The sequence below is a fragment of the Camelus ferus genome, chromosome 3 (assembly GCF_009834535.1).
Source record: "Camelus ferus isolate YT-003-E chromosome 3, BCGSAC_Cfer_1.0, whole genome shotgun sequence".
NCBI classification, from domain to species: Eukaryota; Metazoa; Chordata; class Mammalia; order Artiodactyla; family Camelidae; genus Camelus; species Camelus ferus.
Window position 1 is genome coordinate 829,086 of NC_045698.1, and position 26,329 is coordinate 855,414.

Genomic DNA, 26,329 nt, shown 5'->3' on the forward strand with positions numbered 1-26,329 from the left:
TCTTTAGGGACCTAAGGCAGGGAGCCACTCGGGACTCTGGTGTCATGTCCCCAGAAGAGGCACTTGGGCTGGGCAGTGGCGGTGGTCACACTGCAGGGCTGGAGTCTGGACGTGATGCAGGATGGGGTGGGGGGGCGGGACGGGGCAGCACTGAGCCAGCGGGGCCCTGGGCGGGTTCCAGGTAAGCCCAGCAGACCTGCAGGGGCCCCAGCTGTGCTCCCTTTCGGCTCAGGAGAAGCGCGTGAAGGCAGTTCTGGCGGGAGGGGAGTGGGGCCCGAGGCGGCCGGCCCTGGTGAAACGGTGGGCTGAGCAAGAACGTGGCCACGGAGCCACGGCCATTTTCCCACGGGTTTCTTTATTGTTGGTGACGACCGCAGGAGGCCCCGGTGGAGACCGACGGACATGGATGACACAGGGTTTTACATGAGCACGGGGCGCTCCTGGACAGGACAAGGGTCCCGGTTCCCCCCAAAACTGCACGCAAGCTCCGGCTGACAAGCTGGCTCCCCCCGAGCGGCTGGTTCCACCGCGCCTGGGCTGAGGTCCGCTCGCAGGGATGGCCGAGAAGGCTCCGCGGGCTGGAGCCGGCCCAGAGCGCACGGCCAGCCTCCGGGCGGCCGTGCCAGGAATGGTCCTTGGTCAACAGTCCAAAATCCTCGTCAACAGCAGGACACGAGCAGGCAGATTTCAGAAACCAGCCTGGATTCTGAGCACTGGTTCTGATTCACAGGTAAGCAGGATTCTAAAAGCCGTCCCCTAAGGAAACGAGTGCAGTTACTGATGTGACAGGTGCCCGGAGAAATCCCGGCAGGGTCTCCACCCGAGGTCGGGGTGTCCAGGCCGCAGCCTCGGGACAGGGTCTGCGCGGTCAGGGCCCACATGGGGGACGGTCTCCCTGTTCCCGGAGAGCTCGCTTTCTCCAGGGCAGGGTGTCCACGGTGAGGTGGCCAAGAGCTCTCTGGGACCCACATCGGGCAGGGGTGGTGGCAGCCCACGCGGACTTGGCGGAGCTCTGTTCCCTCGGCCGCAAGGAAATAGACAGCGCTCCCACTGCACACCCGGCCCCCACCCTCAGTGGGGGCTGAGCGGACGGGTGACGTGGGGACGTGTGGCCCCACGCTGTCATCTTCTGTGCGGACTCCTCCGTCTCACCTCTGCACAATCAGGCAGAATAGACACCTGGTTTTTCAATATGAGCGAAACAAAGGGTCCAGGAAGCTACTGTGAGCGCTGGGATTCTCAGCAGAGAATCTGTAATCTACAGGCATGGTGCTTCTCAGCACACGGGTGACAGCAGGTGCGGGCTGTGGGGGTGCTGGGGTGGGCGCGGCGGGGAGGGGCCAGCTCTACACACACGGCACAGGACTCCGACGTTGCTACCTGCGGAGCAGCACAGGCTACGTGAGTTACACAGTGGCGCGGACGGGCGGGGCACCTCCCCGCGGCCGAGAGGGCATGGGCGTCAGGGGTGAAGACGCGTGTGTCCAGTGGAGCAGAGGCTACAGAGAGGAGCAGCCCTCCTTTCTCTTAAGCTCAGGTTTTCCTTCTTCGTTTTCGTCTGTCCTGCAGCGGTCGGCGCCTGGGGTCTCCCTTCTCTGCTCCCCTACACCACGAGCCAGTGGCGGAGCTGAAAAGAAAAGAGGGTTGGTTCAGAAGCGAAGTGAGGAGCTGCTTGGATAAGGGCGGCTCCTCGGCTGAGGGCCCGGCTTGTCGCTGGGGACCCCTCAGCAGAGTGGATGGTGGGAGTGGGCGGGGGGCACAGCACTGCTCCCGGTGCACGACAGACCTGGTGCCTGCTTTAACCTTATGAAGGGAAGTCATCGCTTCACACAGAGCCATCAGGGAGCACAGAGGGGCCAGAGCACAGACCAGCAGCCTCTGCGGCCCCCAGACGTCGGCAGTGACATCAGCTGCTGGGTGGACGCTGGGTGCTGGCAAGCCTGGGCTGGTCTCAGGGCACCCCCGCCAGCTCACACAGGACCTGTGATGCCCCAGGCCCCCCGCAGCCACTCTCCTGGGGCCTCTGATCATCCCCGTGAAACCCGTGCCCTGCGCTCCATCTTCTCTGTGTGGCCCCAGGCGGTGTGGATGAGGCCTTGTGTGCCCCGCGGGGCGGACGAGATGGATGCGGCCGCTATTTAGTTGTCCACAGATGTCACCGCCTGTCATTACACAGCTGCTCCTTCAGCCTATTTTTGAAGCATAAGCCATTCGATTGCACTAAATGGCAAGAACTGTTTTTCAAACATTTCCAATTGAGAGCACGAAGGCTTGTTTCTGACACGCCACGCTGGGGACGGGGAGGTGCCAGGTCTCCCGCTGGCCCCACGATAGGCTCTCTGCTACCCCCGGAAGCCTGTGCAGCGCCGCCAGCCCTGCTCAGGTCACACCTGCGTGTTCACGAAGGGAGCCAGTGGGCGGGGCCTGACCGCGAGCAGCAGGAGCGGCCCTGTGGCCGGAGCAGTGGCTCCGTGGTGACGCCAGAGCCATGCAGAGGCTGGGGAGCCACACTCGGGCCCCAGCTGAGGCCCGAGCCCCTGTCCTGCCGCAGATGAGCCAGAGGTGACCCTCTCTGGAGGAGGTGAACTCACAGGCCGCTCAGAATTCCCACAACTGAACCAGCCCTCAACTAGAAGGACCGGACACACGGACAGCAGCCCACTGTGCGTGGATCAGCCGACACCAGAGCTCAGCTCAGACCCCCATGCACCAGCGGTTGTGGTCGTCAGATTTGGGGGCAGCTATGTAAGAAATGATTTAAAAAGTGAAATAAGTGACTTACAGTGATGCACTGTTCACCAGAAACAGGCAGGCCAAAGGCAGCTTCCGGAGACGGAGTCAGAATGGGGCTGGCGGTGAAACGGGACAAGGCAGGGGATACGAGAGGAGCTTAAGTAATGACGTAACATGGGTGCTGGGCAGCCTCGGAGGGAAGGGACCAGAGCCACATGCAAAGGTGCTGCTGGTCCAGATGGAGTGACTCTATCCCCTGAAGCAGTGTAAAATGAACAAAGTGCACATAATACGATTTCCCAGACTAGGACGTCAGACGACAAAGGACAGAGAGCCCAGAGAGATGAGCAGGGTGAGCCACCCCGCTGCCCCCAGCACGGCCTCCGGGGACCTTCTAGGTTCATCACGGGGAAGGGGAAGCCCAGGTAGGGCCCAGTGACCCCCTAGGCTGATGGGATGGGCTGAGCACTGGGAGCCCAAGGCTGCTGAGTTCACAGGCTGGAGTTTCAGAGTAAGTGTGCAGGGTCGCCGGGGGTCAGCTATTCTCAGTGCCCCCAAGGCCAGGGAGACCCTCCTGGCAGGATTCGGGGGACACCTCAGAAATGCACAGGCCAGGAGCTGTGTCCCCCTGTAGGTGAACAAGAGTATCACATGGAGGCTGGGGTCCTGGGGATGGTGTTCAGGAAGGTCTCGCTCCAGCAGCGGGAACCTTTAGCCTCGCACCAAACTCTGCTCTGTTCCCACCTCGCAAGTCTTAAAAAGCAAGCCCCCCAAAGATCAAACCGTCTCCAGGTAACTTAACAACATCCCAGAACAAAGCTCAAGAGCATCAAAAGGAATGCATCTAACAAGGTAAAACTCACAACATGTGGCGCACGATGAAAAAGGACTGAACACGAAAAGTGGCAGCAGAATCCAGCCCCTTGTGAGGAAAGTGAGCCAGGACGGACGCAACACAGACACAGACACCAGCGCCGGCGGACGAGGGCCTTCCGGTGGCCACAGCTGCGCTCCACGCATCCCAAGAGGTAGGCGGCACGAGGGACACAAGGGACCCAGCTGGGCCTCTAGGGAGGAGAACCGCCACGTGGGAGACGGCGGCTGTGCTGGGCGGGTTTTCAAAGAGTCGGGCTTTGCAGAGGAAAACACTTAGTGAACTAAACAAGGGCAACAGAAAGCATGCAAAATAAAACCACAGAGCAGAGAGAATAAGGCGACCGAAGATATGTGTGTAAGTGGAAGGGGTGGAGCAAAAAAATTGAAGAAACAATAGCCAAATATTTCTGAATATTTGCTGAAAATTGTGGGAGGAAAACTGAAGTCCTTGTAATATTCAGGATGGGGGTCAGAAAATATTTAACTTTATACTTGAAATATACATGGTACAATTTCAAAAACAACTATAAAGTTAATAGAATAAAGTATGTAAGTTCATAACAGAGAGGAAAGAGTAGAATAAGGAAAAAAACAATCATAAAAGGCAATAAAGAGCAAAAAATAAACATTAAAAAATGCAAGAGTTACAAAGAGCAGACTCAAGCCCAGCTGTATTAGTAATCACAACATGTAAATGGATTAACCTGCCCGACTGCCGAGGGAGGCATTCCAGTGTGCTCGAGGTCTGCAAAAGACACCTACGTTTTAAGATGACTGCAAAGCTGGAAGTTAAAAGGTTACAAAAGATATTTCAGGTAAACTCCGAAGAAACCTAGTGCGGCTGTGGTCGTCTCAGACAGACAGGGTTTCAGGGCAAGACCGTCACAAGGGGGAGAAGTCACCAGAAAGATGTGATAATTCTGAACACGTCTCTGTCTCAGAAGACAGGCTCAAAATAGAGCAAAAACTGGGTAAACTGGACAAATACACTTTTAAGGTGGGGTAGCCCGTTAAATATCTCCCAATTAATAACGGTCAGACAGAGCCAGAATCAGCAATGTTGTAGAAGGTCTGAACATGACTACAAGTCTACCCCAACGAACAGAAGGAGATCAACCGCTGAAGAATGCACCACATCTAAAGGCGCACGCACCACGCATGAGAGTCCACTAGGTACTGGCCATAAAGGAGGCTCAACGTTCTTCAAAGAATGAGTGAAACGGTGTCTGATCACAGTGCAATTAATTTAGAAATTAGTAACAGAAAGATAAAACATCTCCATGTATTTGGGAATTCAAAAGCTGACTTCTAAGCGACTCTTGGGATGAAGAAGTCACAGTGAAAATTAAGATGCATTTAAAATTAATGATAAAATGCTCCGTCAGAAGTTGTGGAATGCAGCCAACAGGGTATGTTGAGGGAAATTCTTAGCCTTGAATGCTTACATTACAAAAGAAGAAAGGTTGAAAATTGACGATCTAAGGTGTAAACTAAGAAGTTAGTAAAGGTGTAACAGAGTAGACCTAATGAGAAAAGGGAGCAATCAGGACACAGCTGAAATTAATGAGACAGGAAGTGCAGTGGGGACCGAGCATCCTGCGCCTTCAGTCTGCATAATAGGAGGTTTTCTGTCCCAGTAGGCCTCCCCTCCCCCACCCCTGCCTACAGTCGTGCCTTGTACATGGTTTCGAGTCAACGTGTCCGTGTCCTGGAGGGACTCGGCCATGCAGCACCCACGGCTGATACTGGTGCCCTGACCAGGCCCCTCGCTGGGGGAGTGGAGGAGGGGGCACCCACCCAGGCCGCCCCTGCGACCGGCATGGGGAGAGCGGCACTCACCGTGAACTGGCGCACCTCCCCGCTGTCCGCCCGCTGGCGCTCCTTCTCGGGCGTGATGGCATAGGCCAGTTTCTAGAAGAGAGGGAACAGCTGTGGTGCCTGCCCCGCCCAGCAGGGTGAGTAGGCCCAGGTGGACCGAACTCAGACGCGGAGCTGTCGGCTCGGGTCTCCCCAGACCCCGGAGCAGAGTCCAGCCCAGCCTGAAGGAAGCCGCTGCTGGAGGGGGTTTTGTCCCCACGTGAAGCTTGCAGGGCCTGAGTAAAGGTGGACCACGCTCTCTCCCAGCGGGCAGGCGAGGAAACCGCTCTCTGCCACTTTCCCTAGGGAAGCTCTCCTTCTGCCTCCTGCCCACGTCAGCAGCTCAGGCTTGGCCGTACTGAGCAGCTGGCTCTCTGGCCCTGAGGCCAGGCTTCCCCTCCAGGTGTCACTACCCTAGGGACTGCCCCACATGGCAGTGGCAGCCTCACCTGTCTCAGCACCGAGACTCTATGTGGCTTATGTTCAGGGTGTGGCTGGCAGAGGGTCAGGCCCTCCCTCCCCCGGTGACACAGAGGGGTCTCCCACAGAGATGACCTGTCACCTGCTCTTTCCAGGGCTGGTCCCTGCTTGCCAGCGAGGGGGGCTGTGGGAGGGGTCTCTATCACACAACACCATCTGGCTTTTCGGGGACCCCGAGGAGGCGGGGGCAGCCTGAGGGACTGGTGACCCTGCCCTGCTGCTGTGCCTGTCACCTCTGGTCCGTCTGACTGCTGTGGGACCAGCTGGACACCCACCTTGGGCAACCAGACCCTAGGGATGCTGGGTGGCCCCAGGGGGGGTCCTTGGACCAGTAACAGGTCTTCACTGCCCACTGTTCCCAAGAGAGACTGCAGAATTTGGGTACAGAGCAGCTTCCGAGAACTCCCAGCCACAGCTCTGAGCAGGTTTGTAAGTGGTCCTTCCAAGGAGGCCCATGTCCTCTGTCACTTCCAGGAATCTCAGTGCCAAGATATGAAGCGGAGGGACCCCTGCGACCAGCTCAACCCTCCCAGCAGGTGCCTGACTGCAAGGCCCGGAGCAACCCCCTGGTCTACATGACGGCTCCAGCCTGGGGGTCCCGCTGGCCCTGCTCGGCCCCAGGAGAGAACTTGGGGCCCCCTGATTCCACTCCTCCAGACCTCTGCCCTTCTCACCTGGACCACACTCTGTAGAGCACATATGCACACATGTGGCGTGGACACAGGCAAGTCCACACACATACGTGCCCCTGTGAGGACGCAAACACACACAGGGCCACACACACAGACACACAGACACAGACGCCCACACAGGCGCAGCCCCCTTCCTCCCACGGCCAGTGTCTCCGGCATGGTCGCTATCCTCTCCGGCCCTCCTGCAGTCAGAGGTGAGCAGGCTGGAGCCGGCCTGGGACGAGGACACCCACCGGACCCCGCTGGTGGCCTCACAACCGGGTGGAAGGGCAGGGCAAGGGAGCCCTGTCCAAATACGCACCTCCCGCAAGGACCCGGGAAGGCTGCAGAGCTTGTAGGCCGCGTAGACGGGGACCATGCACATGGAGGACGCGGCGATGGCCCAGCCCAGCACGTTGGCCCACTCGGGGAAGACGTAGGCGCCGTAGTGTGGGGGCCTGTAGGTGGCGATGCTGACCACAACCACGAACTGAAACCAAGGGACAGGGGTCAGGCGCAGCTCCGGGCTGGGGCCAGGGCGAGGTGGGGAGGAGCGGGTCTCTCTGCTGGAGGGTGCCCCTTCACGCCCAGGCCCTGCAGACAGCAGACCCGGGCAGCGGGAGGCTGTGGCAGGACCGGGCCGGGGGGCGCACGGAACCTCCAGCTCTTAGGTCCTAGGGGCAGGCATTCTCCCACTGTCCTTTGCAAGCCTCCCACATTGCCGCCCCAGGAGAAGCAGGACCGCTCGCTGGCCTGGAGTGACCCCTTGGGATGAGCGGTTGAGAAACAGAGCCCAGGCTCCCAGGTGGGCAGGGTGACGAACAGGTCCTGAAGCTCGGGGGTAATGCCGCTTGGCCAGGACCTGCACCCCCACTGCACCCCCCCTCACTGGCCATGGTGGGGGCTGCCCGAGCTGCCTGCCCAGTCCACGCACACCCTGAGCACTGCTGGGCTGGCTGGGCGGGAGGAGGGTCATGGAGGCGCTCGTCTGCCCACGGCGCTGTTCTCAGACCTGGACAGCCCCTGAATGTCTGTTTGTGGCCACCAGGCAGGGCAGACGGTTCAGGCTTCGTGAGCCATCAGGGCTGGGTCACAACCACCCTGCTGTGCAGCCAGACAGTCGTAAATGACCCTGCACAGCCATGCTCCAGTGTGACAAGTGAGCAGTGGACTTGGCCGTGGGCCTGAGCTTGCAAACCCCCGGCCCAGACGACAGAAGCCAGGCAGGTGCTGGACGCGCTGGTGCCCGTGCCTGGGGAGGCCCCCAGGGCCGCGCTGTGTCAGTCCAAGTGGCTCCTGTCCTCGAGGTCTGAGTACCTGTCGCCCCTGAGCTCTAAATTTCATCATGGTCCTTCAGGCAAAGGTCAGCTGACAGCCTTGCTCATCTCTGGCCTCCCCTCCAAGCAGGATGCACATGGCTTTAATCGGGTAGGAGACCCCCCTGCACCCCATGTGAGGTTTCTCAGTGGGTCCAGCAGGGAGCCACACCTTCAGGAGACCAGAGGATTCTAGCGGCCAGCCTGCCCTCCTGCAGCGTCCTGTGACCTGCCAACTGCTGTCCAGAGACCCAGGTCCCCAGGCAGCGCTGAGCCCCACCCCAGCCTCAGGCTTTGCTTTACTCAAGGACAAGCCTGGGTGTGGCCACTGCTGGCTCTGGGGTGGCCTGAGGACTGGGCAGAGCGGGCCCTCACCAAGAGGAAGCAGGGGCTGATGAACTTCCAGCACAGCCGCCAGTACAGGCTGGGCCGCTGCCCGGTCATCTGTCTGATGTCCTCGCCGAACTGCCACACGCCTGTGGGGAGGCAGCCGAGTAGGGCAGGTCAGCACAGCGCATTCCTGGCACTGCGGGCGCTGCTGGTCCTCGCTAACCCCCGGGCCAGTCCCCATGACCTCAGGTGCCCAGGCCGCCCCACTCAGGCCCCCCAGGGGTCTTGCTGACCAGGAGTCCCCATGTTTGTCCCCCTGCTGACACTGGGATCACCGACGCCCCCTAAGGGAGACCTGTGGGGCCCCGGCAATGCTCCCTGCTGGTCCCCGCCCTCCTCCCGCCTCGGGTGATCTGCCCCTTGCCCCACTGCTGTCCCTGCCTCCCCTCTGCAATCATTTTTCTTCACTTACAAAAGTCACGCTAAATACATATATAACGTAGAGTTGACCACTTTAGTGCACAGTTTGTGGCATTAAGCACGTTCACATGGTTGTGCAGCCATCACCACCATCATCTCCAGAACTCTCTCATCTTCCCAAACTGAAACTGTTCCCATGAAACACCAGCCTCCCAAAGCCCAAGGACGCCAGCCAGCCAGTCGCATTGCCGGGGCAGCAGCTGGGTCTTAGCGGTTGGAGCACACCGGCCCCCAGGGAGGCTCCATCTGTCCTTACCGTAGAACCAGGCCACCCCGATGACCTCGACGAGCACCCCGAAGAGGATGGACGTGCCAGCCGCGAAGTGGTCCAGCAGCGTGAAGACGTAGATGCCGCCCTGGGAGGGAGGGGAGCGCCTGCCGACGGGGGTGCCCCCACCCCCGCCTCGCCCACTAAAGCACTCTCCCCAAATATAAACCTGGCCTGCAGTTTCTGTTGACAGATATCTTCTGCTTTAGTCCCTACAAAGTGTCATTCAAGTCACTAAGATTCATTCGCAAGCAGCTTCTTAGGGACCTGTCTATCACAAAAACTAAAACCCCTCTCCTCCCCTTTCCCAGCGCTCCGGGCATAATTAGCAGTGAAAGCAAGCAAGCAAATGCCAGAGAGCAGAGCCCCCGTGGGGGGGAGGGCACCCGGGCCCTGCACCCCCAGACAGGCCTCCCTCCCCCACCAGCCCCACAAGCCCAACCAGCAGGAGCTCAGCCAAGGGCACTGCCCGGGAGCTGTCCAGGTGCTGAAGTAACTGGGGCTTCGGCGACCTCCACCTGCCAGTGCCCAAGGTGGCCCCTCCTGTGACCGCAGCCCGTGAGTCATCATGAGTCATGGGTTGCTCGGGGGATGCAGCCCTCGGGAACGCTCTGGTCGCTGCCCGGCCCCGAGTGCTAACAGACATCAGCCGGTGGATTGAGCGCTGGTACGTACGTTGGTGACACAGAAGAGGGAGAGGAGGAAGGTGGCCAGGACCACGAAGAGGGTGAAGAGCTCGCGGTGCCTGTGCAGCAGCTGGAACTCGTCAATGAGCCCGGTGATCACCGATTCCATCCCGCCCATCTGCAGGCAGCACAGAGCAGGGCTGTGCTGTGCCAGGGCCCTCGGCACCATGCCTGGGCCCGTTTGTGTGTAATTCAATGGACATGCACCGAGCAGGGAGCTGTGCAGGCAGCAGCCAGGGTGCAGAACACACCCTCGGCCAGGGCTCCTCTCCTGACATGGCTACTGGAGAGAGAGGACCTGGGGTGGACTCTCTGTCCCCTGGTGGTGATTTGCACAGCCACTCTGGAGGCCCTGGGGGTGGAGTGCTACCTGGCTGATGTAATGCCACCCACTGCATCGCCACAAAGGCTCAGCTCTGCTGGGCTTCTCTAAGCAAACCTCTGACCCACAAACAGCTTAGTTTTGCTCCCAGGGAGGACCTGGCCGGGCCACTGGCTATGTCCTCACTGGCAGAGCCTTCCTGACTCTCGGGACTGTCGTGATGGGGTGTCACCCACGAGGCCTGGCCCGCAGGGGAGACTCTGCCCTGCTCTGTCGAACCGCCTCCTCCAGGAAGAACTGCTCATGAGATTTGTCTCCCCAGACATGCAGCTCAAAGGCCGTGTCCGCCCAGTGGGCGGGCGGCCAGGCTGGCTGGGAGATGGAGGCGGAAGGCGGAGCTGTGTACCCAGCATTTACAAGGGGAGGGTTCGTGGTCCTCTGCACTTCCCAGGAAGCTCGGGTGAACAGGGGACCCCAAGTTCTCAGCTGTTGGTCTCCAGTAGGAGGAGCGTGAGAAAGTCCAGAGGCCAGAGCCGACCCATCCACCCGCCTCCTGAGTGCCCATGGCCACCACAGGACGTTCACTGGACCAGGCTTTGCCCCCGCCCTCACCCCGAATGTGCACCCCTTCCTCCTGGTGGCTAAGGAACAGGGAACACGAGTTCCTGGGCCTGCCTGGGCTCTGCGTGGTCTCCCCACCCCATTTCCTCATTTTCCTACACTGCCCGCTGGCCTGACCTGCCCTGTTGTGTGTGTGTTTAGGACCCTCAGAGGGCTCAGGGAGAGGGCGGCTGGCACCCCCGAGGGAAAGAACAAGGGGTGAGCTGGTCACGTAATTGTGGGACCCCTCCGTCCTCCCATGCAGGGGCTGCGTGAGCACAGGAACTTGGGGGACCCCCAGGGAGAGCCCGGGGCCGGTCTGGTCTGCGAGGCGGAGGTGAGCCACTGCCACCGGCGGGCCCCAGGGCACGTGGAGCACTGAGGTCACTCACAGCACTGTCAATCCCCAAGGTTAGCAGCATGATGAAGAAAACCACGGCCCAGACGGAGGACAGCGGGAGCGTGGCCAGCGCCTCGGGGTAGATGATGAAGATCAGCCCCGGCCCTGGAAGCAGACCCCCCGGTCGCCCCGCGCTTTGGCTCCAGGTCAGCCCCCGCCAGGGAGGCCGCCCAGCGCCCCAGCAACAGGACCGTGGAACCCCTCCCAATGCCTTCTCTCCTGCTCTCCCTGGAAAGCCCTCCCTCCGTGGGCTCAGGGTCAGGACCCCGGAAATGGGGTCATCTGGGGGGAGGGCCTTGTTCAGCCCCCACTGTTCCGCCAAACCTCTCCCATCCATGCGGGTCTGTGGGGGCGCAGGGAGAGGAGGAGGGCGGGGGGCCTCTGGGGGTCCTGCCCTTCATCCCTGAAAACCCCGGGGGCGCCTGCTGGCTGGTTCTCCCCACGCTCGTCGTGGACGCACGTGCACACGCTCACACGCGGGCTTGCTGTCATTCACGCAGCCACCACCGTATTTTTCCGCACCAATGTCTGACTCTAAGATGATCTTTAGAAACCCCGTGATGAACGCAGAGCTGCCACAATCAGTGAGTGCTTCCCACATGCTGCTGCTTGCAGAGCGTGTATCTCTGCTCACACACGAGCCCCCTCGACGGTGCCTCAGAGACGTACTGGGAGTGGGAGTGCTGGGTCAGGGCACACGTGGGGGCCACACTGGCTCCCTCAGCCCCAGCAAGTGGGGGCTGGGCGGAGGTGGGGGACGGGAGCAGTGCAGGACTCAACCCAGACTCCAGGCAGTTTGGCTGCTGTCGATCCCAAAGTCAAAAATATTCCCACAGGAGAGTGCTAGCTGACCATTTTCATGGTTAATTTTCAAAGACGTGCACACGTAGGTCGCTGGCACGGCCTCCTGAGCTAACAGAGGTGTAGGGCACAGCTTTCCTGGTTCTCCCAGCCTTAGTGGGGGGGCCTGTGTCTGGCACCAGCCCATAGGAACGGGGCACTTCCTGATCCTTCCCGAGAATCAAAGGCCAGAGCCAGGGTCCACCTCCCAAGGCCCTGGTGTCAGGCCGGGCACGCCCCACGGAAGGGGCAGGGTTTCCAACACGGGACTAGTGGGTGGCTGGTTTGAAACACTCTGAAGTCTAAACGCCATGAACCAGGAAGCCAGGAAGACACCCGCTCGCTCGGTAGAACGTAGCAACATCCTCGCCTTTCGTTTCTGTTCCCGAGGTAACATTTTACCGTTTCCCTGAGAATTAGGGCTATAAATGACATTTACTTTGCTTGTCAAGGAAACGCACAGAAGACATTCAGCTTAATCTCAGGGGTTAATGGAGGTTCTTGCCAGCTACGGCTATTTACCATAATAAAGGGCAAAAGAGGGTCAAAATGCACAAATGCGAAGGCGAGCACATTTCTCTGCTCTGAGTTTTGTTTGCGTTATGTTCCCTTTCCCCTGTCTTAATTGAAATTTTTTCCTAGAGGAAAGAATGTGGACCTGGAAACGTACTGAGATTTCATCCCAGCCCCCAACTTTCTTGCCGTAGTTTCAGAGGGGCCCGTCTGTCCATCCTCCCTGTCTCCAAATCTCTGATTCCCAACACTCAGCAACTCGAGAAGCCGGTGGGATGATGGGCTGAATGGCCGAGAGCTCAGGGCTCAGTGGGGCCGACCCCTCCCTGAACGCCACCCTCCCACCCAAGAGCAAGAAGACCCAGGAGGTCAGCAGCTCCCCGGCCCCCAGAGAAGAGGGGCCTCCCAGGGGAAGCAAGGGCCCAGCCCTGATCTGGGGCTGGTCTCAGGGATCCCGGAGGCCCTGGAGTCCTGGACTGACCTAGCTTCAGGCTGCCCAAGCCGTGACTCTCCCCACAGGTTCTAGAACCAGCAGACCTTCCCCCAATGCCTGGGGGGCCCCAGCACTCAGAGCCTCTCGGCACCGCATCTGTGCCGGGCCCCGGGCTCTGTCTCCCTGGGGCCAGGCCTGCTCCCTGCCTCACCTGCACCCATGCCCTCCGCCCGCCTGCGCCCCCTCCACTGACTTCAGTTTGCAGACACGCCAGGCCCACGTTGGCTGGGTGAGCAGGTTGGGAACATGGCTCTCTGTTGCCACCTTAAGACTTCAGGGGTTTCCTGGCTGTTACCATCTGAATGTGTCGTGGCCGCTGGATGTTTGGCGGAAAAGCTTTAGAACAGTTTAGCTGCTCGTGTCAAAAACAGCCCAGCTTCCTTCTGGCTGACCACGTTGCGGTCCGGATCCTGGCTCTGCGGCCTGGCCGTCTGTGCTGCTTGGAGCAGCCCTGTGCAGCTGCGTGTCCCCTCCCCGTTGTGAACAAAGACTGCGGACTGCTGAATGAGGGGAACCAGGAACCGGACCCTCGTCCTGCAGCCCGAGTGGCCTCCCCAAGGGGCAGCGTGCCCGGACCTCGGCATCCCAGCACGGCCGTCCGAGAGGCAGGGGCAGGGAGGGGGCGGGGGAGGTGGCCGCGCCCCTGAGCCTCAGTGGAGTCGGCAGTCTTGGGAAGGGCTCTGCAGGCCTCTGCGTTTCCCTGTCCTTTTGCAGGGAAACCCCTTTTGAGAACTGGGCGGCCTGAGCCACGAGGTCAGGCGGGGGGCTCACCGTCCTTGGCCACGTCCCCGATGGGCACGCTGTGCTTCTGCGCCATGTAGCCCAGGAAGGAGAAGACCACGAAGCCGGAGGAGAAGCTCGTCAGGGAGTTCACGGAGGTGGTGATGACCGCGTCTCTGTGAGAACAAGACACGCTGTCCCAGCGCCCCGGCCCCGGCGCCGCTGCAATTTCCTGTCATTATTCGTAATTTGCTGTGTCTGGGAAGGCGCTTCCCCAGACGAGTGCCGCAGCCGCTCCTGCAGCCACAGCGCCTGTCCCGGGCCGCCCTGCAGGAGGCTGCCGCCCGCTGGGTGACGGGACCTTCCACGGGACCCCCGCCGAGCGGCTCTGGGCTCTGGGCTCCGGCCAGACTTCGGCCGATCCAGGCCCTATGGTGACCAACTGTCCATGTTTGCCTGGGGACCAAGAGGATCCTGGGACTCTCGACTCAGTGCTGAAGGCGATACTGCCCCACCAGCAACGCTGGGGCTCCGGGTGGGCAGAGCAGCTGACTGGCGGGGGAGTCCCCACCCCTGTTCCACGGAGGCTGCCAGGCGGGGCTTCTAGGTGCCTTCCAGGGACCTAGTTAAAATGCAGGCTCTGACGGGGTGGGTCTGGGGAGCCACAGATGCTGCATTTCCCACATGCTCCCAGGGTCTGAGGCTGCTGGCCTGGGGACCCCACTCCAAGGGCTGGGGATTCAGAGGGCCAGAGCAAGGGAGGGGGTAGGTGTGGGGTCAGCCCTCCGGGTGCCAGCTGCAAGGACGTCCGCAGAGCGCCCAGACGCAGGTGGGCCCGGGTTGGCTGGCAGAAGCTGCCCTGCCGTGCGGAGGGCACCCTTGTACTTTTACTGAATTTTTATCCTCATGATGTGAAAGAAAATAAACAGAGGCTCGTAAAGGTCAAAGAAAGCGGCCCCAGACGGAATTCTTGTTCTGCTTTCAGAAGGATTTCGGGTCCAGCAGGTGGCTGCGGGTCACTCAGGGCATCCTGGGCCTTGTGGCACCAGCGCGGGTGTGGGCGCTCAGTGCTGCTGCTGTCCTGCCTGCCTGGTGCTGGGGCACCAGGGTGCCGCTGCACAGGGTCTGGGACGTCCCCCGGGGCCCAGGCTCCCTTGGTGCAGGCCCTTCCTCATGGGGGCGACGTCTGGAGAGGAGTGGACCCTGAGCACTGGGAGGACGAGCTGGAGCCGGGCAGGGGATGGAGGAGGGAGGCAGAGGGAAGGGCCTGGGGGTGGGGGGATCCGGGAGACTTCCTCCCAGGGGGGCGCCAACACCTTCCCTGCTTCAAAACCTCCCTTGAAGCAGGAAACACTGTGCCTGTAGCTTCCCTGTTTCATTTCCATTTCAACAGCCATTTTGGCTTAGAGGTTTGCAAGCACAAATTATTCCCTTCTCCCTTCATCCAGGGACACAACATTTCCAAAAGTCAGTGACATGCCCCCACATCAGCAATGCCCCCGCCTGACTTTGCAGACCCTCCTCCGGCACCTCAGGACTCACCTGTAGCAGTTGTTGGTGAACTTATTGTAACTGGAGAAGGCAATCAGGACCCCAAGCCCAACTCCCAGCGAGAAGCATATCTGGATGGCAGCATCGATCCAAACCTGCAGGAGCCCGAGGGAGACAGGGTGGTCAGAGGTCACGGCGGACAGGGTCGGACTGAAACTCAAGGTCATGGTCAAGGACAGATGGCGTCAACCACGTGGTCCGGGCAAACACCTGTCTCAGGGAACAAGCCCTTCCCGGGTCGCCGGTGTGAAGGAACCTGATGAAAGGAGCGCAGAGCCTGCAATTTCCTGTTGCCGGCGTGACGACCCGTGACCCTCGTGACAGCACTGATCTGTCAAAATGCTGTGTGATGCTGGTGCCTCGACAGAGACACCCACTCATGTCTGCTTTCTCCCCAGACCGCGGCGCCAGAAGCACACAGGAGGAGCAGCACGCAGTGGCCAGCTCCTCCCCTCCCAGGTTCCTGGGGCCGGAGCCACGGCGCCCTCCCCCGCCCCCTCCACCCACCACGAGCCCCACTCCCCACCCAGCACCACCCAGCAGCACCGCCAGCTCCCACTCCCCTCCCCCGCTTGCTTCTCCTGGAGTGGCTGACGGGGCCCCCACCATTTGCCAGAACTAGTCCACTGGAATTTCCTACAATTCCCGCCTCCTGCCAGTGGCCACTCCCACTTCTGGGCCTGGTTTCCCTGCAATGCTGCTGCCTCTCCCTCTCCCGCTCCCGTCGTCTCCTTCAGTTGCCCAATCGAGCCTTGTCTCTGCATGAGGTTGTCGCCAAGTATTTCAGGCCAGATTTCTTTCTTTCTTTGCTGGAGAAATTTGCAGCTTGACTGGGGACTCAGTTTTGGATGGGATGTGATTAGATCACTCCCTGGTTCACACAACGTCACCTTGTCCCAGTCTAGCTCGGAACACCCCCACGGAGCCAGAGCTCAGGGCTGCGAGCCAGGTGAGCAGCCCCCAGCCCCAGCCCCCTAGCGCAGACTGGCAGCCCCACAGGTGCTGATCAAGGAATGAGGAACCGGAGCCTTCCTCCAGGAAGTGGGATGGGCCAAGGGGGGGAGGTCGAGTGGCAGCAGCCTTCCGCTCTCTTCCTGCAGAGACCGAGGTGGCGTCCCCCAAACTTCCTTATCTGGTCCATTCAGCCCCTCCTGTGCCCACCGTCCCCGTCTCAACTGGATGGTGAGCTCTCCCTGGCGGGCCAGGTCTTCCCACAGAGCCGGGCGCACTGCAGGGCGAGTGAGAAGTTCCCGCCCAGCAGCTGCCATTGGGGTCTCCTGCTGCGGAACGCCAGTGCCTGTGGACCACGGGGCGGCGAGCCATGGATGTACTCACGGAGGCCTCGCAGAGCCGATGGAAGTCCACACTCAGGTATGCCCTGATGCCGTCCATGGCCCCAGGCAGAGTGATTCCTCGCAGGAGCAGAGCAAAGAGGACCACGTACGGCATGGTGGCTGTGATCCACACGACCTGGTGAGAGGAGGCATCACTGGGCGGCCCCGGCCACCCGTGGGCAGGAACAGGCACAGGGTCACCCTGAGGGTTTGAGGAGGGGCCTCAAACTGGGAAGCCCGACACCCCAAACATCTACAGGACACCAGCTCAGCAAATGCCGGCTGGAGCCAGACTGCTAAATGCCCTCTGCCCTGCACGTCCTTCCCAGGGATTAAAGCAGGACAAACAGCTTGGCAGGGAAGGAACATTCCTAGTCTGCATTCGCCCTGCTGCTGTAGGAGTGGCTGCACTTCCGGTGAGTGAGGTGGGGATGAATTTGCACTGACTGTGAATGTGCACCTGGATTATGCGTGAAAGGTGGCCTCTGGGCTGGGGGTGGTGAGGAGGAGGGCGCCTGTCGTTGGAAGGCTCGTGTGCTGGAACTGCACTGCGAGTATTGTCCCAAGTGATGGTCACGGCTTGGTCAGTGTTGCTTTGGGAGCCCACATATTTTCATGGGCAAAAACCAATTCGTGTTGTGCTGGTCTTCATGCTGAAAACACTCTGCTGTGGGTGCATTTCCCCTTGACACCGTTTCTCAGCCAGAGCTACCTGCCCACTCCCTGACCACGCCCACCTGTCCACTCCCCGACCACGCCCACCTGTCCACTCCCCAGGGGGCAGCCCTGAGCCTCACCTTCCCAGAGGTCTTCACTCCCTTCCACAAGCTGAAATAGAGCAGGACGATGACCAGCACCAGGCAGGATGCGAGCTGCCAGCGGGGCGGGCCCAGGTCGTCGATGCCGTGGCTCTCGTGCAGATGCAGCACACCACGCCTGGACAGGAGGGAGGAGGTGGGGTCCTGCAGGGGTGCTGCCTCCTGCCCAGAGCCAGAACTGGATGGCCGAGCCTGCCCCAAGACCCACCTTCCCCAACTTGGCTTGGCAGGAAGGGCCTGGCCTGATGGGCCCGGAGACCCCCTACCCACCCCAGAAGGGCCAGGTGCCCCCAGCCTAGAGGAGATGCAAGGTCCATCTTCAAGGCCACTGGAGGAGACGGGCCAGAGCTCTCCGGGAGCCCACAGAAGCCCAGCCTTGGCCTCTGGCCCTCAGCACCCCTGCTTTTTGGAACTGGAAGAGGGAAGGGCACCGGGGTCTTTGAAGGAAAGGAGCTGCAGAACCAGGGGACGCTGCTCCGTGGGGCAGAGCCGCTGCTGCCTGCTGGACGGCCCAGAGCCACTTCTGGCAGGGAGGAGGCCGAGTGGACTCAGAGCAATAAAGCAGGACGCACAGTGCCTGGCTGTTCTCTAACGGTGGCAGCGGACAACACCTGCTCCCACAGCTCCAGCTGCGTCAGGGGGGATCCCACAGACTCAGGACGGCCCCGCTTAGGGACCCGTCTTGTGGGGGCTCCGTCACAGGGGCAGAACAGGAGGCTGTGCAGAGGGGACGGAACTCATGGCCAGAGGTGCACGCCCTGTGCCAGGCAGGGATCTGGGCACTTGTCTGCACAGGATCCTGTTAAGTCCTGGTGACCATCTGTGGGGAAGGAGGCAGCACCGTCATGTCCCCGGCACACCTGCTGCCTCTCCTTCGCAGGCAGGAGTTTTGAATCAATCGAAGGCGACTCCATGGCTGTCCTGCTGCCTCAGGGAGTGGAGGAGCCGGGCTGTGAAAGGAGTCGCTGGCAGCAACCGAGTTTGCCTGGATCCCTAGGAAGTAATTCTGGCTCCAGGGTGGGATGCTGCAGACCCAGCTTTCCAGAGCTTTCCGCCAGCTTCAGGCATTGTGGTGGCATGTAGAAGGAACTCGGGTCTTCAGAGCATCACAGTCTCGCAGCAGGGGAGGCAAGGGAGGCCATGACAGGCATGGAGAGAGGTCTGGGAGGCGCACCTGCGCACTCCAGGGTGGGCGCGCGGGAGGAGGCCACTGCGGGACACCGCTCAGCCTGCCGTGCCTGCCTGTCCTCCCCGGGGCTGCCCTCCCTGGCGTCTCCTCCAGATTTCTGGGGCGGTAGAACTCCCAGCATCTTCCTCTCCTCCCCCTAGCTCAGCGCTGGCGCTGCGCCTGCTGCCCAGTGTCCCCTCTTGTCCCACCCACCCCAGCCAGGTCTTATCACCCCGACCTTCTCTCCAGCAACGGGCTGGCACCGCCAGGTGAAGCCACACTGTCAAAAGGTGGCTGTGTGAGAGACGGACCCTCTCCATGCAATCCAGCTGCACCTCAGCCTCCTCACACACGCACCTGCCAGGGTATGCACCCACACCTGGGGGCGGACGGCCCTTTACCATCGGCCTGCGAAAGGAGCACTGCGGCCCACAGGCATCCGTGGCCTCCCAGGCCAACAGGGCGGGGCTCCACAGAAAGCGCTCAGCTCTCCTGGTGAGGGCAGGGGGAGGGGAGGCCCAGGCACTGGTTCCACGTTCAGACATTTCAAATCCAACTGGTTCGATGCTCTTCTCCAAGACTAAAAAGCCATCTTGCTTTGAAGTTGTGTGACGTCCCACAGACAGAGGCCAGGCCTCTCCAGGTTGCTGTCAGCCCGGGAAGGGGCCACTGTGCCCCTTCGCCATGCGGGGCAGCCCCCCCCAGTCAGCAAGGACAGCAGCGGGGCAGGGACGATGCTGCCTAAGAGCAGGAGCACGGCCTGGAGGGACGGTGGGGGACAACGGGGCAGCTGGTCTGGGGCTGAAACAGGCGTTTCTGCAGCTGTAAGTGGTCTGGGGCATCCGACGGAGAGGCCCGGGCCGTGGCCAGCCTTGGGGAAGGCACAGACTCCCACTGTCGGCTGGGCTCCTTTTCCAGGTGAGTTTGTGGTTGTGCCATCCTGCATCTGGATGACGTGAGAGCACCTGAGGCACAGCCTCGCTGAACCTGCATGGCGGCCCCCTCACCCATGCACAGATGAGGGCCCCGGCACCAAGGGGTGAGGCCCCAGCCTAACCCAGAGGCAGAGAACAGCAAAGCGGACTTTGGCTCAGGGAACGCCAGATGCCGTGCTCTGCCAGGAGGGAGATGGCTGCTGTGGGGAGGGGGTGGGGGCCCTCTGCTCCGGCCATGAGAGAGCGACATCGCCGAAGACCAGAAAACTGGACAAAGCAATGAAGCGAGACAAACCAGGCGAGGGTTTTCAGACCCAGGCCTGGAGGTGACGCATGGCTAAGCCCTCCTGCCCAGCTTCCTGCCTGGAGGCCCCTCCCGATGGCCGGGCAGGGGTGCTGAGCGCGGCGCAGGGTCTTGCTGGGCGCAGGAAGCAGGGTTGGAGCCCGGGCAGCCCGAGGCGCTAGAGCGGGCCTCCCCAGGACCCCCAGACTCCCAGGAGGCCGTGCGGGTCGGCAGCGCGGCTGCAGAACAGCCCTCAGAGCTCGCGCGCCCCGGCCCTGGGAAAGCCGCACTGCAGCAGGCGAACAGACTGTCCCCAAAGCAAGGGCCACCCAGGAACCATGTCAACAAGCTTTAAAGCCAGCTTCAAAAGGATAACCCGATACAGCGAGCAAATTAACTTCCTGCCAGAACAAATCTCATGTTCTTTAAAGAAAGACAAGAAAATCTAAACACCCACAAATGTGAAACTCCTCAAGTTGAGCGTGCGGTAAAAAAATCACTAGACACAAGAAGCAGCAAGGAAAAGGGACCCACGACCAGCAGAAAGACAGTCACTGGCTCCCTCACACCAGATGCAAATCTGGTTCAAAACCGGTGAGAGACTAAATGCAAGGGCGCAAATGATAAACCTCCTGGAGGAAATGGGGGAAGTCTTCATGCCTTTGGGTTTGCCAATGGGTTTTTGATATGAAGCCCAAAGCACAAAAATAGATAAATTAACTTTGTCGAAACTGAAAATTTTCCTGCGTCAAAGATGCTACTAGGAGAGTGAAAAGGCAACCAACAGAGTGGGAGAAAACACTTGCAGGCCACGCATCTGATAAGGGTTAGTATCCAGAATATGTAAAGAGCCCCTAAAATGCAACAACAGCAACAGGAAACCAAACCACTCAGTTTGAAAACAGGCGAAGGGCTTGAATAAACATTCCTCCGAAGAAGACACACAGACGGCCAGTAAACACAGACAGTGATGCGCGAGTCACTAGTCATGAGAGAAAAGCAAGTCGAAACCACAATGGGAGACAATTCCATTCTCATCAGGATGGCTACTGTTGGGAAAAAATCAGAAATCAAGGACCCAGGATGTGGACAAACTGGAGTCCTTATGCATCGCTGGTGGGAATGTACATAAAATGGTCCTGCGGAAAAGGGTATGGTGGTTTCTCAAAAAAATAAACAGAACTATCATATGACCCAGAAGTCCCACTTCTGGGTCTATCTCAAAAGAACTGGAAGGAGGGACTCATGCACCCATGTTCACAGCAGCGCTATTCACAGTAGCCAAAGGGTGGAAGCAACCCCAGTGTCCACTGGTGGATGATGGATGAACTCAGCGTGGTCCATACACACAGCAGCATGTGATTCAGCTTTAAAGGAGTGGATTCCTGACACCTGCTACAACATGGATGAACTTTGACAACATTATGCTCAGTAAGAGAAGCAAGATACGAAGGACAAATACTGTATGAGTCCACCTATCCGAGGTCCCCAGGGCCACCAGATTCACAGAGACACAACGTACAGTGTGGGTGCTGGGGGTCGGGGAGGGAGACGGGGAGTTAGCGTTTAATGGGTTGAGTTCAGTTTCAGGGGATGAAGTTCTGGAGGCAGATGATGGTGACGGTTGCACAACCGTGTGACTATTTTTAATACCACTGAATTGTACATTTAAAAATGGTTAAAATGGTAAATTCCATGGGATGAATGTTACTACAATTTTAAAAATGCCCCCTAAAGAAGGCAACATGCTTTTCAGAAAAACTAAGGCTACAAGAGTTCATTGCCAGCACGACTACCCTGTAAGGAGTCTACACTGCAAGAAACGTCAAAGGGAGTTCTTCAGATGGAAGGAAGCGATGCCAGGTGGGAACCTGGATCTGCATCAGGGGAGAGGGGTCCCGGAAGCGCTGACTACGTGCATAGATAGAAAAGATCTTTTTCGGTTTTCAATTTATTTAAAATGTTTAAAGCAAAGATAGTAACAACATATGGAGTTTATAACATATAGAAACAAACCCTATGACAACAGTTGCACAAAGGACATGAGAGAAAAATGGAAACACATCGTTGTGAGGGCCTTACATCATACGTGAAGCCGTGTGATGTCATCCGAAGGCGGACTGTGGTGACTGAAAGCTGTACCCTGCAGACCCTAGCGTAGCCACCAGGAAAGTAGAACAGAGAGCTACAGCTTATTAGCAAACGGTGCAGATGAAGCGGAAGCCAGAAATTAATTCGAAAGAAGAAGTAAACAGAGGAAACAACAATAAACAGTGAAGAGATGGGACAAATTGGACAAAAAATAGCAAGATGAGAGACTTAACCCCAACCATACTGACAGTTACTGACTGGACACTGGAACTAACGGACAGAGATCGTCACAGTGAACTAACAGCCAAGAGCCAACTCTCTGCTGTTTACGTGAAGCCCTCTCTAAATATGACACGTACGGTGGGATTTAACAGGATAGAAGAAGAAATCTCATGTGAACACTACTCACAGGAAAGCTGGGGTGCTCATAAGAGCACCAGGAAAAGCTGACATCAGCAGGGTGAGTATCACCAAGAGGGACACTTCATAAGGGAGCGGAGTCGATTAAAAGGCTTGATGTTACCTATTCTGGAGGTTCCTGTCTTTTCATAGCGTATTTATTTTTTCACTTAATAGAGGGTTTCACTCTTTATTCATGACCAAGGTGGCCCTGTTCCGGTACCAATGTCTGGTCCACCAATTACGTCCTGGAAAATTCTTAAAGGTACTAATAGCTAGGGAGCACTCTTCATCACCTTTAAGTAACTCAGTATAGTCTCGGTTCATACATTTGAAACAAAATCAAACTCAATAATGATCACTTTTATAGGCTTATAATTTCCATTAAACTTTCAGAAATATTAAAAGCAAAACCAAGAAAGCAGAACAAAAATAAAAGACTTGATATTCACAAACATCCATGTCCTTCAGAAAGAGAGCTTCAAAATACATGAATGAAGCAAAAACGGATAGAACTGTAAAGAGAAGCAGGCAAATCCATGAGAGATTATGGCTGAGATTTCTGACCCCTCCCTCAGTAACTGGCGGAGCAAACAGGCAGCGAGGCTGTGGGAGGCCCGGGCAGACCGGAGCCAGCACGACCGGGCTGGACACACGTTCTTCTTAAGGGCATGTGGAACATGCGCCAGGATAAACCACATCCTGGGTGACAAGTCTCAGTGTATTTTGAAACAATGGAGCTTTATAAACATATTATCTCACCGAGTCAGAATTAAATCAGAAATCAGTAACAGAAATATGTCTAGAAAACCTCTAAACATTTCAAAATCAAACGACAAACTTTTAAAATGTCCTGTAAGTCAAAGAAGAAGTCACAAGGCAGATCAGGGGGTACTTTAAACTGATGACAGTGAGACCCCACTGTGCCCAACATGCAGGAGGCAGCTAAAGCCGCCTCTTGGAGGCAAATCTGTAGCTTTAAATACATAGCTTTCTAGTTTATATTAGAAAGAAGGTGAAGGAGGCTTTAATAAGTATTTATGGAACTGAGGGAAATCTAAGGCTGGTTGGTGTTACGGGGGCCTATCTGGGGGTTTCCAAAGCCACACACGCTTTGCAGGACGTGCAGCTTTCCTACTTCAATGGTCACAGCTACCTTGGCCTTTGTGGCATTTCGTGGTGGGACGTGCCTTCAGAAACATGCAATGCTTCTCACGATGACCCACTTTATAAAGTGAGTTTCAATTCCAGAGAACCCTTGCAGGCCTGACAGTCACTGGGGCCTGTCTCGGGGCAACGCAGTCAGCACCGTTAGTGAAGTCACCCGGGGAATCCTCAGCACAGTTTAGTAACTCACCGTGTTGTTAGTGATCGATGACTTCGCCACAGACCTTCCACGGCCCCGCCTTTGCCCCGGGGTCACCTCCAGCCTCGGAGGGTCACCTGCCACTGTGACAGCCCTTCCCGGGGAGGGTCCTCCCTTCCAGGCTGGGAGCTTCCAGACGGACTCCACTGGTCTGCTCTTTTTTTCCTTTCAATTCACGGGTCGCATATATTCTTCCTTTCTAGCATTCTTAATAACAAATCACTAGATGGATCAGGTTTTCCTCCTATTTTTCTTACCTGAAAATCACTTGGGTAACTCGGCCCCTCCTACGTCCCCAACAGAAGACGAGTGTCCCCAGATGGCAGTGTTACTGGCACCTCTGACATCTCAGAAAGCTTCTAAGTGTTCTAAATGGCACCTAAATCCATCTCAAAATTTGAAAAGACACACTAGCTCAACAATCTAGCCAGTTTTGTGGGTGAAATGATAAATTAAAGCCGGCTCTAGCGGGAGCTGAGACCACGTCTGCGCCTCGGCTTCCTGGTGCAGGGGCTCCCCCGCCCCTGCCGGCCTCTTCTCTCCGTCACTCGTGAACCCCGAGCTGGGCCACGTGGCGAGAATGCGAGCAGCCCTGGCCTCGACCTGTTCACGAGTCGCTATGAAATTTGGGAAACACAGTAGCGGACCAGCCCGCGGCGAGCTCCTGAGAACTGCAAACCTGACTCCGACCAATACTCTGCTGCCCTTTTCTGGACAGATCTACCATTCCCTGTCTGCTTGTCACACACGCCCAGGTAGCCGCACTGCGTCTCCCCTTCTCGTGGGTCTGCCCACCTGCGGCTCTTGGAGGCAGATCTAAGGGGGCCGATCCCAGGGGCCGTTCCCGGGGGCCTCCTGTCTCCAGCCCATCTTGGGAACCAGCTCGCCCCTCCTGAGAGCTCTGGAGGCCAAGGCCCAGCCTCGGCTTTGGAGCCTCCCTTCTCCCGCCCGGCAGGCGGGCTCGCAGTGGCCCCACCTCCCCATCACGGAACTTCACTCCCTCCCCTCCGCACACTCCTTCTGTCTCCAATCCCAAACCACAGGAGCATGAGCAGGCCCCTTCACACACACCCCTCGCCCCCGACCACGCTGTCCCCAACAACGCCTGAGCAAGGATCCCAGAGCACAGGGCTCAGGCTCTGCCTGTCTGCCACGCGTCACAGCCGGAGGCTCCAGTCCGCGGGTCCGCGAGCCCTGCCCTTCTGGCTGCTCCTGCGTCCAGGCGACGAATCCTCCTGGGGCCCGGAGGCTCTGCTCTCCTCTCCTGCACGTCTGAGGGGCCTCACCCATCTAGACGGGGCCCCAGGAGCGGGCGGCCCCTTCCCCGCAGGGAAGGCCAGGGTCCACCCTCTGCTCAGCGAGGCCGGGCGGGTGGCTCTGCTCAGCCCCGGGGCCCGGCCCTCCCACCGTGACGGACTTCAGCGCTTCCGCAGCGAGGCCTCCTCACCTTCAGTCTCAGGGTTTTCTAACTCAAAACGAGTTTTGCGGTTCCCACTTGCTGTTAAAACCTGAATCACTTGATTTTTATTGGTTGAGATTCCTTTTTCTGAATTGTAAGTGGCATCATTTTTACCTGTAAACACGAGCAGACTGCACCTAACTACGCAGGAGGACTTCAGCCCCAAGGAGGAACACCAGTCAGCGCGAACTTTGAAGCTGGTGGGAGGCGCTCTGGATATTCCTTAAGAGGAGCTGCTTCAGTCAGGACGTCAGGACACTGGGGGTGGGGTGGGGGGGGAGCGGGTCTGGGGGAGGGGTCCTCGCAGAGCCTGCCCCGCCCCCTCGCGGCGGCTGCCACTGGCCCTGCACATTCGTGGACCTGGGTGTCTGCGTGACAGCAGGGTGTCCTCAGCTCAGGGACACCCCTTCAGGATCACGTCACAGAGGGGGCCACCCAGTGACAGAGCCTGGCTCCTCTGGGCAACCGTCTCTCCCAAACCTGCCTGGATTCCGGGCGGGCGCTGACCTGGGGCCGCCGCGGCGCCTGCCCGGCCTCCGCCCTCCCCAGGGCGGACCCGGCAGGACCCGCAGGGCCCCACTCACTCGAAGTACTCGGCGGCCGGCGTGGTCCTGAAGGAGTCGTTGGGGCCGGGGCCGGAGCCGCGGGCGTCGGAGCAGTTGGGGCTGTTCCAGGAGTTGTTGCAGCCGGTCCAGGGCAGCTCGGCGCTGAAGGAGGAGAAGAGGTAGTGCAGCGCCCAGGCGATGATGACGTTGTAGAAGAAGCCCACGTAGAGCGAGATGAGGATGACCGTGTAGCCCACGCCTGCGGGACGCAGCGCCGTCAGCCCCCGCCTCCCCACCCCAGCAGCCCCAAAGCCGCCAGCGCCTTCAGACGCTCGGGAAGACGAGCGGAAGGGGGGGTGCAATCGCGCCATCTAGGCCGTCCACGTCTACCAGACACACAGGGGCACCCAGGACCCCCTGGCACAGCCAGGTCACTGCAGACACACAGGTAGCTAAGGCCCGCCCGTGGCTAGCCACGCCCCTCACAGCCACTCATGCAGGCTCACTTATGGTCACCTAGGGCCACTCTGGGCCACTCTGGGCCACCCAGGGCCACCCAACCCAGGGCCGCTGGCCATACAAAACCATCAGAATCACCCACAGCCACCCAATGTTACAGAACACCACCAAGAGTCAACAAAGGCCACCCCCAACCATTCAGGGCCCCCCAGGGACCTCCAGGGCTGCCCTTGCCAACAGAGCCAGAGGGCCCTCCAGGGTCACCCAGGAACATCCAGGGTCGCCCATGGCCATCCAGGCCACCAAGAGTCACTGAAGGACAACAAGGGTCTTCCA

General features: G+C 58.9%; 1 protein-coding gene across 1 annotated transcript in view; it reads right to left on the reverse strand.

Annotated features, from left to right (window-relative positions):
- Window positions 1-324: 324 nt before the first annotated feature.
- Window positions 325-26,329, reverse strand: part of SLC6A3 (solute carrier family 6 member 3) — a 33,696-nt gene continuing 7,691 nt past the window's right edge. Inside the window, exons 3-14 of the mRNA XM_032469511.1 lie at window positions 25,574-25,793; window positions 17,268-17,406; window positions 16,472-16,606; window positions 15,128-15,231; window positions 13,637-13,761; window positions 11,012-11,124; window positions 9,687-9,815; window positions 9,000-9,099; window positions 8,309-8,409; window positions 6,940-7,107; window positions 5,449-5,520; window positions 325-1,627 (exon numbers count right to left, since the gene is read on the reverse strand). Coding sequence (XP_032325402.1) covers window positions 1,604-1,627; window positions 5,449-5,520; window positions 6,940-7,107; window positions 8,309-8,409; window positions 9,000-9,099; window positions 9,687-9,815; window positions 11,012-11,124; window positions 13,637-13,761; window positions 15,128-15,231; window positions 16,472-16,606; window positions 17,268-17,406; window positions 25,574-25,793 — 1,430 coding nt within the window. The 3' untranslated portion in view covers window positions 325-1,603. The remainder of the gene's footprint in view (window positions 1,628-5,448; window positions 5,521-6,939; window positions 7,108-8,308; window positions 8,410-8,999; window positions 9,100-9,686; window positions 9,816-11,011; window positions 11,125-13,636; window positions 13,762-15,127; window positions 15,232-16,471; window positions 16,607-17,267; window positions 17,407-25,573; window positions 25,794-26,329) is intronic.